The sequence below is a fragment of the Phyllopteryx taeniolatus genome, chromosome 13 (assembly GCF_024500385.1).
Source record: "Phyllopteryx taeniolatus isolate TA_2022b chromosome 13, UOR_Ptae_1.2, whole genome shotgun sequence".
Lineage (NCBI taxonomy): Eukaryota > Metazoa > Chordata > Actinopteri > Syngnathiformes > Syngnathidae > Phyllopteryx > Phyllopteryx taeniolatus.
In genome coordinates, this window is record NC_084514.1 from 15561231 (window position 1) to 15576562 (window position 15332).

General features: G+C 41.0%; 1 protein-coding gene across 6 annotated transcripts in view; it reads right to left on the reverse strand.

The window, feature by feature from the left end:
* The window catches only part of arid1b (AT-rich interactive domain 1B), a 249881-nt gene that overhangs the window by 151155 nt on the left and 83394 nt on the right, over positions 1 to 15332 (reverse strand). For all 6 annotated transcript variants that reach the window (XM_061794174.1, XM_061794173.1, XM_061794171.1 and 3 more), the window contains one exon: positions 2498 to 2647. In XM_061794174.1, the coding sequence (XP_061650158.1) occupies positions 2498 to 2647 (150 nt within the window). The remainder of the gene's footprint in view (positions 1 to 2497; positions 2648 to 15332) is intronic.

Here is a 15332-nt window from a genome sequence, read left to right on the forward strand (position 1 = left end):
ATACATTGCTCTGCTTTCCTTCACCCTGTCTTGTCTGAGCTATTCTTTCCTGTCCATTTGTATTGGAATCGCTCCCGTATCACTGTGTTGTTTCTCGCTACGCTGTTTTGTTCTGCTTCTATCCAGACCACAGTCATTCCACAGTGGATGGAAAACACATGGGCAGCCGTCACTGGACTGCAAAACAACTTGAACTTGAACCCTGCTTCTGAGAAAAAAAACATCTGCGGCGCATCAGAATGAACTTGGCCATTCAAGTTACAATAAGTTCATGTGTGTGACAGGTCCTTTGTCACTATGATTAGGTTTGTATGGGCAAGGATTTTTGTGAACTATGAATCTCTATCTATTTTTTCTTTAATGTGCATGAGCAGACAAAGGGAAAGCATGCACATTAGAGTAGAAATCTATGGTCATAAAAAGTGGCAGTAATTGGTAGACTTTACAGTAGACTGATGGGCTTGATCGGTTTTGGCCGCTAATTGGCATTTTACGCTGATCGGCTAATCGGCTTTAATGTCATAATTCACCGATCCGGTCTAACTAACGCTTGTACTAAAGTTTCGGTGTCTGTGTGAAGTAATTTAATTACAATTAAGTAATTTAATTACACTACGTTAGGTCCAAACTTAGTGTTTTATTTCTTTGTATTTCTTTCTTTCATTATTTCCGTCATGTTGAAATGTTGGTTTGACATGACTGATTAGAATACATGACTTGACTAGAGAATACGTTTGAAGATACTCAGTATACAGTACACAAGTATATACAGTAAATGAACAAGTCATTTAAATAGACACATTGCTCCATCTTGCGATCGGATCGGTGATCGGTTATCGATTTTTTTAATCTCGCTGATCGGTGATTGGCACCAAAAATCCTGATCGTGTAAATCCTAGTAATTGGCATGTATAGGGGGGGACGGCAACGCGCAGGGGCAGTTGACCATTGGATCCCCTGTTGATGATTGGATTTAGAATTTAAAGATGTGCCACCAGTTGTTTTGGGACCAGTGTTGATCGGTGAAAATCAGAACGCTCCCCTGCTCTCCCCTCCCCAGTGACGATCGACCTGGGGGGCCCCATAGAGGCCCGTCGCACAGGGCTCCATTCATGCTAGCACTGCTACGGGTTGTAAACAACCACACCGTATCCCACCAGACAGCCTCCAGTTTTTAATGATATATTTTATACATGTGCCATAAAAGTCATTCAGCTGATTCCACTTGGTCAATAGCATCCAAAAATAACAGTCCCCATTACATTATCCATGACTCACGCTTTGTATTAGAATCCCAATGGCATCTAATAAATTATTATTACCTCACCTGATGGACCATTATTATTATTAGTTTTTTATCACTGAATGAAATGCAGTGTGAATTCTGTGGGAGGTGCTCAATGTATGGGCTTTTCCTTTATGTATGTATGTATATATTTAATTATTTATTTATTTATGGCGGCACCGTGATTGACTGGTTAGCACATCTGCCTCACAGTTCTGAGGAACGGGGTTCAATCCCCGGCCCCGCCTGTGTGGAGTTTGCATGTTCTCCCCGTGCCTGCGTGGGGTTTTCTCCAGGCACTCCGGTTTCCTCCCACATCCCAAAAACATGCATGGTAGGTAGAGTGAAGACTCTAAATTGCCCATAGGTGTGAATGTGATGGGCGAATGGTTGTTTGTCTATATGTGCCCTGCGATTGGCTGGCGACCAGTTCAGGGTGTTCCCCGCCTCTCGCCCGAAGATAGCTGGGATAGGCTCCAGCACGCCCGCAACCCTAGTGAGGAGAAGCGGTAAAGAAAATGGATGGATGGATGGATTATTTATTTATTTATTTATTTATTTTGTCAGAGGCAACCAATTTCCACCGCATGCACAAAAAATCTGTGCAATGGACACTGGCTATAAATCAAATCCTATCATACCGAAGGTGGAGGTCAGGGCTCTAAAACTTAGCGAAAAATGCCTTTGTGGACCTTGTGTTGTGCAGTCATGTCATATTGGAACAAACTATTTCCATTATATTGCAAGCAAAGAATCTAATATGTATTCGTATACAGCATAAACGTATACGGGGAATGAGCAGTTTTGAATAGAAGTTTATCACAAGACATCTGTCTCATGTTGCCAAAATGTATAGTCTTGGCTAGTGTGTGTGTTTGTGTGTGTGCGTGTGTGTGTGTGTGTGTGTGTGTGGGTGGGGGGTGCGCGCGTGCGTTTGTGTGGCTCTCAGTGATTTGTAAATGCACTCTTGTGGTTGTAGTTTGCACCCACATTATCACAAAAATGTTGGGAACCAGCGCCATAGATTACAATATCACACCAACAATAATTTAAAAAACGATGCAACATACAATTAAATGACTATTTCTCTCATAATGTTATCAAGACATCACTTTTACAAGTTGAGAGTGTTTGCTGTTCTCTTGGATCTGATTCGGGTATGCAGGTGTACCATGTCGTGGTCAGTGAATGTGTATGCTACTTCATTGTTACCTGAGGCAGTGGTCGTGACTGCAGGTAGGGGCTCTGGTTGGGACCTGCGGGTGTTTGTTGTGGGGGATTGAAATAGGGCGGAGTTCCCTGCTGGCTCGCCTGCTGGTGCTGGCTATAGCCTGCCATCCCCTGCTGGCTGTAGGGCGCCACCTGCCAAAGCAAAATATCACAGAAGGGGACATTATTAGGGTCAACATTCCCTTTAAATTAAATGCAGTGCAGATATGTTGTTAGCTCCAAATTAGCAACTTCAATTACATTTTGAACGATGGCGAGGAACAAAATATACACACAAAGATCCCACACGGGGCAGCACAAATGGGCTTGTCTCCATTTTCCAATTAATCCGAATGTCCCTTGGCCAAAGGATCTCAATTTAGCTTGGCCAAGCTGACGACGGACTCCCAGCAGTCCTGTGCCTAATGAACTCGCACTGCAAAGAACTCTAACGCAATGTCCTCTGGCTCGCCAAATGTGTCATCCTCTTCAAATTATCTCCATCTCGGTCGGACCGCAGCTGGGATGAGGTGTATCGGATAGTGTGGCGCGCCCGTCCTCGGCTGTAACACTAATGAGGGACATGCGAATGAGCTGTGGCCTTCCAGGGCGGTGCAGTTAGAAAGAAGCTTGCCAAGCGTCGCTGTTGCATTACACGCTGGTTATGATAGAGAGAATAGGAGAGAGAGGCTGGCACAAGTTGGCACACATACAAATGTAGTCTTAATCCTTGCTTGTCATTTGTTATGACTACAGACACAGCCAGGTGCACCTTACCTCTCTAAGGATTTCTCTGGAGATGTGTGCTGTCTCCCTCACACACAGACACACAAAATCCAAACAGATGACTAAACATAATTTACAGCTGGCGGTGAAGCAATACGACAACATTTTTCATGTCATAGTTTTCCCCTCATGTCATGTGACTGTTATTTCATCGTTTACGGCGTCCAACCAACAGCACGGCCAAAACCTCATTAAAAAGACGGTGGACGGGCTGTAATTTGCAGTGGGTGCAAAGCTCATAGTTCACGTCCACCTCAACGCGATAGACCCTGAAAGGTCCTCTTAAATCTTCTTTACAAAACTCCCAGAATGATTTATTTCTACGATCATGAGCGTGACGTAACAACTACTAAGGTCTTGTAAGATCAAAAGCACATGCTGCACATTTGTACTTCTATTGGGAATGATATTAGCAAGGAAACCCACTCATAAAAGTCCAATTTAAACTGATGGCTGGAGTGAAATATGATGTGGCTCACTACGGCAAATGGAGAATAATACATGTGAAATAGTTCTGAAGAGTAACTCCTTAAAGAAGGTGGTGAAAAGAAATCGTCCATGGACATTGCCACAATGATGCTTTCAATAGCGCTGATTGGGCAATATAGAATACATTTCACTTCAATGGGAATTTGATTAGAAAGGACAGGTTAGTGTGTGTATGCGTGTAGAGATCACTGTGTGAGTGTGTCATCAGGCCTTCGAGACAGACAGGGTGAGATCAGTCTCGCTGCCAGAGAGGTTAATAGCGTGGCCTTGGTCGTGCCAACAGCTCCACTGGATTCATTACTGCCAGCCGGGGCAACATAAAACACACGTGCTCTGAAATGCACTTTGCACATGAAGTTATGTGTATTTATGTTTTCAAAAAAATGACACGTATTTTCAAAGGCTGTTTTTGGGAGAGAAAAAAAAGGGGTCGCTTTGACGTCTACAAAAGTGGATATAGCACCAATAAGGAAATGTAGGTCCCATGGTGAGACCAGTTGACACACTTGCTCAGCCGCATTGGCAATTGCCAAAATAAAATTTAAAAACAACATGCCAGCATGTACACGGTATTGAACAGAAATATTTTCAACACTACACATATTAACGTAATACTGTAATGTCTTAATTATATATATATATATATATATATATATATATATATATATATAAGGTTGTGGTCTCTATAAATTTACTTTATATAATTAAATGCAAGCATATATTTTCACAATTATACAGTGCTGTATGATGAAGAAAGAACCATAACAAACATGGCAGATTACAGGACATGACTAATATCAAATAATGGCCAGTCAACAGCCCAGCAATTAAAATAACTTTCCTTAATTTAGCATTTTCAGAAGCGTGTAGCCTACTTTTTCCATTTGAAATAAATTCACACACACACACACACACGCGTTTGGTTGCCTATGCATTGTACCCATACAGAGCAGAGTATACAGATGCACTTTGACTGAGAATATACACTTAGAGATAAGAAGACTTGGTGTGCTGGTGATACTTCCAATAAAAATAATGCCTGGACGCAGAAAATAAGGCAATTTTCTGCCTTTCCCTCCACTCAGGTGCAGCAGAAGCAGACCAAATAATGCTGTGCTTGATCCAATATCTTGGCATGTATACAGTGTCAAATATAATGAAATGACAGCAGATGGTTGGTGTGAAATGACATTAATACGCATCCTGCGAAGCAAATAATTCACCATAAACTGCAGGGACAGTGTGATCAAATATACCGTAAAAAGCCAAGGCCACAAACACATTGCTAAACTTAGAAGAACTCAATCATAAAGGTGTTAACAACTGAATTTACTTGGAAATAATATTTTAGGGGTGTTCCTCCAATCAACCATTTAAAAGTCAGAACAACGTACAGCTTGTTATTTAATTGGACCATTGATCAAGAGACATGTCGCCAAAGAGACGTTATGGTAGGCTGGTGCCCCGGACCACAGGTCACGCCTTTCGAAGGAAAGATGAGCTAATCCATCCAGTAGATCTAGTAAGCCAACCCAAAACACACGCACACGGTACACCCAGAGGGTAGTCAGTTTCACACTATAGCACAGGGGTGTCAAACTCATTTTTGTCACGGGCCACATTGTAGTTCCCTCGGAGGGCCGTTATGACTGTGAACCCATATAAAATATTGTCTCATATAATGACACATACACAAATTGATGGATAACTTGTTTTAAAATCAGAAGCCAATAAAAAATGGTGAACTATTATTACATTTAATTCAAAAAGGTGATTGGTAACATAAAATGCTTGCAATAGCTCAACATTATACAAGTAAAGACATCAATTTTGGTATTTTCACAAGAAACATGAAGTCGACACACATGATTTGCTTTCGTGGGCCACATAAAATGATGTTGCGGGCCGGATCTGGCCCCCAGGGCACCAGTTTGACACCATGCTATAGCAGAAAGAAATGGCAAGAAACTGACAGCTAAATGCGAACGACAGGTTAAAAGATTCAATGAAAGATGCTCGAGACACAGAGCTAGCCGGAGAGGAGATAGATGGGAACGATGTTGACTTATAGTAGTGCATGAAGTGATGTTTGACATGATAAGGCAGTGATAGTGACAGTGAGCTATATGAACATAAAGTGGAAAGACAAGGGAGGAAGCAAGAGTTTGGGGACAATGTGAAAGAATGTTAGATGAAATGATATATCCTCACAATGCCATCTCTAAAGGGCACCCAAGTTTGAGTATGAGTGAACACATACAGTACGGGTAAATATGCATTCACTAGCCTCACCATCAGATGCACAATCGCCGAAGATCCAATTCAAGAGTTTTCGGCCTTTACAAAGACAACTATGCTTAATTTTGATTGACACTGTCTCCACAACATGCCATATGTTTATTAATGATGTTTGCTTGTTATAGTAGTGTAAATTTGCACATCATCGGACTGAAAACTATTCCTCATATTTTCCCACTATGATGTGGCTAAACATAGGGAACTGAAATCTCAAAAGTGGTGTAGTTCTACAGCATTACAAATTGCAACACCAATATTTTTCGATACCCATCTAGGAGTGCTTGTGAGACGCCAGATACTGCACCTAATAGTGTCCAGGAAGTGTTGGTTGGTGCAAACTCTAGAATCCAGAATGCCAGAAACTAGATACCGGATTAAAATATTCCTACGCAAGATTAAATTAAATGTTTTAACAACTGGTTCATTTTAGACCTGTAAAAGTATATACCAATAACAACAGATAATATGATAACATTACATAATATATTCCCCAGTTCCATATTACATAACACCATACAGTATGGTGAGCAAACCTTCTTTGTACATTGTTTCAGCACGTATCCAATACCAAACAAGACTGAAGGCAGCAAATATATGAATGTTTCTGAGATTCTGGGTGGTGCAAAATCTAACAATACATGTTACAATATATTATTGTACATATAGAATAGATTATACAATAGATTATTAGTATATCAATTTGTCACCTTATCAGATTTGACCACTGCAATCAAGAGCAAAACAAGTTAGTCTGCTGAAAACGCATCTGCCCGTCTCTGATGCTGAGACAGGAATATCCGTGCTGGCTTTTGGGACGCAATCAGCACTAAACAACAAGCGTGTGAATGGGGATTTGCATCAACAGGCTCATGATTAAACATCAGGAAAAGAAACAGCACTTGTCACCATCTTCGCATCTCTCCCCCAAGGTGACGGCACTCTTTATGCTCTGTACCTCCTTTTGATCTCACAATCTCACGCTCCCCATCCTCGTACATGAATGGGGGGGGTGATTCCTGAAGGAATGAGCTGTCCTTGGAGGAGGGAGATGGCTGTGATATGCAGAACACTAAGATGGCCCAGCACACAAAATCACATTCATTGAGCACATTATGTATATACATTCATGTTCATCTTGTGTTGCTGCTTTGTGTGTATTAAAGTAGCAGTTGTTTAGAGCTATACTCGAATTGGGATTTTCGGACCCAAATCAGAACAAATTGTAGAATATCCTCCTACTTACTTTATTCTGACAAGAGCTGCAACATCTGATTTCAGTTCCTGTATATTATGAGATTATATTAACTGTATTCTGTATATGATATGCCTTATTTACTAGAATTTAAACACTGAACACCTTTTTAAAGAAACATTGTTCTTAGACTTCACTTGTTCTGCTCAGTCTCAAATCCTTGTCACATTCATATGTGGTGGATAAAGGTTTGTAATCGGCATTTTGCTGCTGGCTGGCTTTGACTTGTGCTGCTTGTTTTTACAGGCAGACCTGTAAAAAAGACATTTTTGAAGGCAGTTAATGCTTACTGTGTGTTAACGCTCCCTGTCAGCGAACTGCCATTTATTCTTGCAGGTTTTCGCAAGTGGCTCTGGGCCCTTTGCCATCATCTCCAAATGTTTTCCCCCACTAAACTCCTGACCCCAATCAGAGGCCAAAACAGGCAGACGGGTTGGTTGTGAAGTGGGAAAGCGAGAGAGGACAGTGAAAGCAAATATGATTCATTGGTGAATCAAAAATGGATCTGTAAGTGAGACAGAGGGAGATGGGAGGTACAGCTACTTTATTTAAAGAAAGCTATAAGACTATTCAAAGTTTGGTTACTATATCTTACTTACTTACTTACTTACTTACTACTAATTACAAAACTCTCCTATGCGACGTGGTGTTTGTGCATACTACTTTATACGTGGGGATGCAAGGTTGATGTGGGGGGGGAGCAAAAAAAACCAAAAAACTTGTTAACCAGCATCACCACAGGCTATTACATTGGATGCTGCCTATGTTGCTGGCACTCTAATGTGCTAATATGTTGAATGATGCTGACACAAACTGTCAAGTGGCTTGGAGTCAGTACAGATACCGACAACTTCGAAAGGATCAGCAGCGCCACTTCTTATCTTCACAACATTTGTGTGTTCCTGAGCCAAGTGATTTCAACAAAGACAAACGCAGAGTAAAAGAAACTATTTGCTACAACACTCCATAAGCATTTTTAAAACCATATAATTTGAGGTGACACGGCTTCCGCATTGTCCTCTATCAGTTAAGCAGTTCTGTTGGGCAAAGGAACTGTATAAAGCAGTGGTCCTCAACCACCTTTTTTTAGCGGAGCAGGAGGCAGGGCAGCCCCACCTCACACCGTCAATGATTGGCTTTTGAACGGGACATTCCGTTGCCCACCAAGTTGATGAAATCATGTCACAGACATGCTATTAATACACCTGTGAATTGTTTTAAACTGAAAAAAATGCATGTCTCCTTTACTTATTACTGAAACTTATGCTGAATTGAACTTGACAGGAAGACAGTTTTAAACAGTATCAAGATGTTTCGATAACTTGCATGGGGTGTGCTTTTTGTTGAAATACATCAAGGATCAAGAATGTTGTCCCATTTGTTACACCCTATTTCCTTTTTTGCAAAAATGAAGGGGTTTGCACGGGCGTAGACCGACCCTGACACCTCAATGAAGTAGGTTGACCCGTTGCTGTGAAACGTCAGCGTGTTAAGCGACAAACTGCAAAGTGTGCAAAGTTAATGCCTCCCATCCACCAATTCACAATTCAAATAGATGGGCGCCAAAAACAACTGTAATTATGTGTAACTTTGAATCTGATCATTATAAATGTTTACTCCTATATGTATATATTTCAAGATACTGTATATCATCATAGCACTGTTACAGTATATACATTGGTAGCTGTAAACACTCATGCAAACATTACAAAAATACATATGTACATGATACTGTGTATCCTAAGGAGTAAAGGTTCATAATTTGAAAAAAAATTAATCATTTTATCATATCATATTTGTTAAGAATAGCAGTATAAACCTGACAGTAGGACAATATTAAAATGATCTGAAAAAAATTTCTAAAAAAATCATCCCTCTCTGGCCACATCTTGTACAGTACCTTAAAGTAGATTTTTAAGAAACCGCCACGCCCGAGAAAGAACAAACTATCATTGACAGAAGGCATGATCAACAACGTTTCAATCATTTGGCGTCACGGGGACACTAACAGCTGGTCACTGGCACACTTCTGAAACCTTGCACTGACCTGTTAGCTTGGGTTTCAGGAGATTTGCTGAAACTATGTTGGAATATTTGCCTATGGAAATAAAACAAAAATGCCCATCCCTCATTTACCAACAACTGGGCATGAGACTAACAAAAAGAAGCAAGGGAATTCTTCCCATTATTCAGAAGCAACACGGAAAAAGCAACATTTCTGCCGGGAGTACCCGGAGAAAACCCACACAAGCAGGGAGAGAACATGCAAACTCCACACAGACGAGGCCGGATTTGAACCCGGGTGCTAAAAACAGTGCTAACCAGTCATCCACCATGCCGCCCAAACAAACAAATCAACTCTTTTCTTGACACCCGTTTTATTCAAAACCAGCACTAACTGGATGACACATCTGTGCGTTGACGATCTAACTTCTCAGATCTGTTTTGATGATCTTTTTTCACATCTCAGCTCTGGAAGACTTGACCTGTATAAGAATATTTTAAATAATCTGGATGAAAAGTTAGATGAATTCTCATTGGAGAAAAAAAGGGCTGATCCGCTTGCAAGGCACAGACTTTCTTCCCCCTCTCTATTTTACTCGCTCCCTCCATCTGGCTTCACTTTCATCTCTCTGCTCTTTTATCTCATCAATAGACATATATAGAGCGCTGAAGACAGGGAGCAGGGCGCATGGAGCTCTCAGAATCGAGCAGTTTGTGATGTTTTACACCGCTTGCCTGCATTCAACACTAAATTGTATTAAATCCTAACGTCAACTCACCTGCCTGGGTGAGCATGATGGAGTTTGCAGCTCATGCGACTAATGCAAGACAAAACAGAAAGAGTTGTTTTTCTTTAAAAAGGCATAATCCACTTGCTTCCATCATTCATTCATTCATTTTCCATAGCTTATCCTGTTCATTGTCACGGTTGAGCTGAAGCCTATCTCAGACTACACGATGCACTGGTGGCCAGTTAATTGCAGCCATATTCTCCAAGAGGCGTAATTCACTTTACAGCTGAGGCTAGGTTCAAATCATGGAATGGGGACTTTTCCTGTCACTTGCCATTGAAATCCTTGAAAGCAGATGCGTAAACGGCTAGTCGGAACGTGCAGATCTCTGTGGCTACAATTTGAAGGAGAGCAGTTTTTTTTTTAATCCTACATGAAATAAATCCAATAAAAGTCAGAATCAGATACTTTGACAGTGGAGTGACAATTAAGACTCTTAAGATCATGAGAGAACAAATAAAAAAGAGGGTATGGCTACTGTGTTCTAGATCAGGCTTACTGCCTGAGATGGAGGTAAAAAAAGAAATAAAGAAACTTAAAAAAAAATAAACTACAACTTTGTGACAGTTTAAATACTTTTTACTGCTCTCTTTCACAATAATATTAGTACGTGTGGGATATACTGTAACTGCATCTGAACCTCAAGTGCAATATACTTTCCGGGGCACTTGATTTACTTGCCTTTGTAGTGCGTAAGAGGAAAAGCGCTTATGGGAACGTGAGAACACGCACAAGGCCAGATTTGACAGGAAACGCCCATATTTTAGTGTTGCTCCACCCAGCGCACTTAGCTATTGTAAATGACAGACTTATGTATGTCAATGGGAGAGTCTGCCCAGCCAGAGGATTCACATGGAAGAATATGGCCCATACTGTATAAACAAACAACAAGTGACAGTCACATTCACTTGAATCTTCAATTAATGAAAGATGCACACAAAGAACATGCAAATGCCACAGAGAAAAGCTTGCCCTAAAATTTCAACCCAGCTCAACATGAGGCAGACGTGCCAACTACATGCTCCACTGTTGGGCCCGGAGCCGCTATTATTTTTTACATCACAAAAACAATGGACGGTATGTGTGTGCCCTACCTGACTTGAGAGGACATAAACAAAAGCCCTCTTATCTGCTTTATTGAAATAAATAATAACATCACTTCAACTAAGTAAAATGGGAGAGATTTTCACCCTCATTTTTCACTTAATGGCCATGTAGCCTCGGCAAAACGTTACGTCTGGTTGGCTGAGAGCCACTGCACAGCCGAAGGGTAATAAAAATTACAAATGAGAGCAGGCTATTAGAGCCATTGATGTGCATAGGCTAGCTTGCTAATTAATTGATTCTGAAACTTCAGCTGCCAGAGAGGAACCTTTAATTAAACAGCCTTTTTCAAATTGATGTTGTCTTTTCTTTCAATTTTTTCCTCTGTCCTTTTTAACCCCACCTTTACACCCCCCGCCTACACCCCTAATGTGTTCTGTAATTGTGAGGAGCGAAAGCTCAGGCTCTGGTGTGTCGGCAAGGAGGGTAGGTCTGAGTTCTGGAGGAAATAGTACAGGCACAAGAGTGTGACCGCGTGGATGAGATGGGTACTTTGAAAGCAAGCATTCAATATTTCAAGAGCTTTTCAAAAAGGGAGGGGGAAAGAGAGGCTGAAGTGGTCCCCTTTGCACCCCCAGCCCTTCTACTCCCGCTAGCCTTCCTGGCAGAGGGGCTGATTTATTGGGCTTCCCAGTCATCGGTAAGAGGCTGCAGCAATGGCTGCATTAACCCCCGAGACAACCCCAGCACCCGGGGGCCCCTAAGTGCTTCCAAGTGGCCCTTGCTCCCCCCACTAGTGCGAAACCCCCCTTCCCAGGCACAATCAATGTCGTAAATTACCCATCTTTCTCTCACTAGTCGATATTCCACAGGATGATGTTTGAACAAGAGAGGATTTTACAGGCTGTATTTCAATCCCATCTCTGAGGCAAATTTCAACAACTTCCATGTTCAAATCTAATAGAGTATTATGACACATATAGAGCAAAACTTGCAAATATTTTAACTGCCTGCATTACAATGCTGTACATTCTGATATGACACTCCATCTAAAAGACACAAACTACAATGCATGAAACTCTAGGAAACTACATCAATCCATTGAAAGAAAATAAAGTTCAAATGATGTGTTTTAACAATATTTACCTCCCAAAATGTTTTGATTTGTTTTTTTGGTTTTTTTTGTGACACCACCAGAGAATAGTGTAATAGGGATGGGCCTGGCAAATAGGAAAAGTGTGATGACAATACTCAAACTCAGCCCTCAGGACACTAGTCTCTGTGCCGTCAGCCAGTGGACAAACGTAATTATTTACCTTGACACATCAGCAGATCATCCGTTCCTGTCAGACTTATGGGTGAGTACGCAAATGAAAGTACTGCTTTAATACATGGCAGATAACCTTAATTTTTTTTTTTTTACACTCATAAAAAGTTAAGAATGTTAAAAAAGCACGATGGAATGTATATGTTTCCTTCATTTATTACCGTTAAAACAATAGAAACTGCAATGGAACATATAAAACTGTATTTAAGTCAAGCGCAATCTGTATATGCTGCAGGTCCTGTAACCACCATACCAGTGTGTTCCATAATGTCAACATTTTATACTGAACAGTTATGAGGTGTTTAAATGGAGATGCCAGCCCAATAAATACAATACTATACAATACAAATACTGTTACGTGTAAACCATCGCAACTTGTGTGCCCTTCTTTTGATGGCTCTCTCTAGCTCACAATCGGTACGTCACTTAAAGATGTGGCTGGGAGATATCGCCTCACACATTTAAAAACACATTATTGACCTCTATCACCGTTTTTTTCTCATGTAGATTTGTACAGCTGAGGCAGGTGACCTCAGCAAAATATGTGCTGCTTTTAAGCAGATACCTCATAAATCATTTATTACATACAGTAAATGGACACCGTCTATTTTCACAGACGGCGCATCTGTGACACGCCACAAATGCTGGTGTGCCCTGATTTTTGTGATATCCGCAAGGTTCGCTGTGCGTGTTTGCCAATTTGGCAGTCTGCGACAAGCAGGGTGTTCCGGGACAGCGGGGGGGTGTCCTTTGAAATGCGCCTTGCGGAGTGACACTTTGGTAAACGTGTGCCTCTTCAGACCATGTCTAAATCTGGGCTCAGCTGACCTAATGCGATTTTGGTGAATTTGACAGAGCTCCGGACACTTGTGGTGTATGTCAGACACATTTCATTCACAAACCCCTTTCAATCATCGTAGAAATCAAATTTGTATGATGATGATGATGATGATGATTATTATTATTATTATTATTATGGCGGCATAGTGGGCGACTGGTTAGCACATCTGCCTCACAGTTCTCAGGACCCGGCAGAATAGGGCGGGTTATCGTTCCATACAATGGACATGGGAGTTTTTTTCTGGACTCGCTAACTTTTCATTGTTGTGGTAACATCAGCCGCGCCACTCACGACACAACCAAGTCGCTGGCAGAATGGCATTTGCTCTGTACATGCACACGGATGGGACAAAGGGAAAGTTTACTCTTTATTACAGTTGCTAGCTAACAAGCTAGCGAACTAGCTAGATAAGGGCTGGACCTGCTAGTATGCTCATCCTCAGTTTCTTAAAAGGGTTCTCTAAAAGGCACTTTAAATATTTAAGCATGAGTAGTTATGTTTAAAAATACGATATTCATGTTTTCAAAGGATATATTTGAAAAATGCATGTTCATTATTGTTTTTAACTTCTGTAAAATTGGGTCGCAACTGAGCAACAATAGAAAAATGTACGTCCCACAGTTGAAAACCAATGGTATATCGTACAGTATAAACAAAACCATTAAGATTCCATATTAAGTAAAAATTGCTATTCCCTCAGCAATTTCATCGGATCCGCTAATACCAAAGACTCCATTGGATGATTGCAGGATAGAAAAGCTATGAACACAATCGAAAAAAAGCCTTGGAAAATGTTGCTTAGAAAAAAAATCTCATCGACCCAGAACAACATTAGCATAAATGCTTATTTCTCAGATCGCAAACAATTCTATTGTTTATATTTTGTCAGGAAAGATGCTGGTAAGGCAGAAACAACAAGTGCTGATTGTAACAATAACAATAGATCCATTCATGTGTCCCAGTGACAATGTAAAATGGAATTCAGTCACTCGAGCTGTGATATATCAGACGGTAAGAAAGTTGTTTCTGTTCCACATGACAAAGAAAACAATAATACAAAGTGAAGGTGAACGTGTTGGCCTCTACCTATAGTATGTGTATTGGGAACGAAAAGCCAAGACTGGTGCTTGTTTCTGCTAGACATTTGGACATATTCACCTTTATTCAAAAAACAGCCACCTTTATTCGCCGCCAATCCATGCCGCTCAATTCATTCGTTCCCTTTAAGTGAGGTGCAATGACAGTCTCGCGTGCATGAGCAATTTGTGCGTGACTGCACCATTGTCACTTGGCCGGTGTGGCAAAAGACAACGTGATTAAATACATAAGGAGCTTATTGCAGACTCTTTAAAAGCGGCACAAATAGTCTCACACAGTGACGTCATACATGCGGAAGAAGACTCCAGTGAGGGACCGCCTAAAACGCTTAACGTAAAAAAAAAAATCTTAATGTAGCCTAATGTCAGAAAACGGCACTCAATCGTCACCAAAATTCATGTGATATATAATTATATACTGCACATGACCGCTCAAATGACTAAAGTATCGAAAGTATTGATATTTTTATTTGACAATTGATTCTTGAGTACAAAGATCCGGTATCGGAGGGACTGCTATTTCACTACCGATCTGCACAACACAGTCATATGCATGCATTAACAGGATGATGTACGGAGCACCACCTCTTTATTAGCTAGCTAGCGTATTAGCTACAGCCTAAGGGGCAGAGTTTTTCCTGAGCATCATCCCTCAGATCTGTGTCTATGCTTGCCTCTTATTACAGGATTAAGCCAGACAACCCAGGAAACGCGTAGCTGCTGTAAATGTTAGCGAGCTGCAGGGTTAGAAATGTGTCAGAGCATGTGTGTGAATGCATGTACGATCATGTGGATATGTGCACAAGTATACACTTCCTGTAAAAATGTAGACTGTATCATTGTGAGACCTCTAAACATCCAGTATCTCACAAAAATGAGTACCCACATTAAAGATTTTCAAGGAACAAA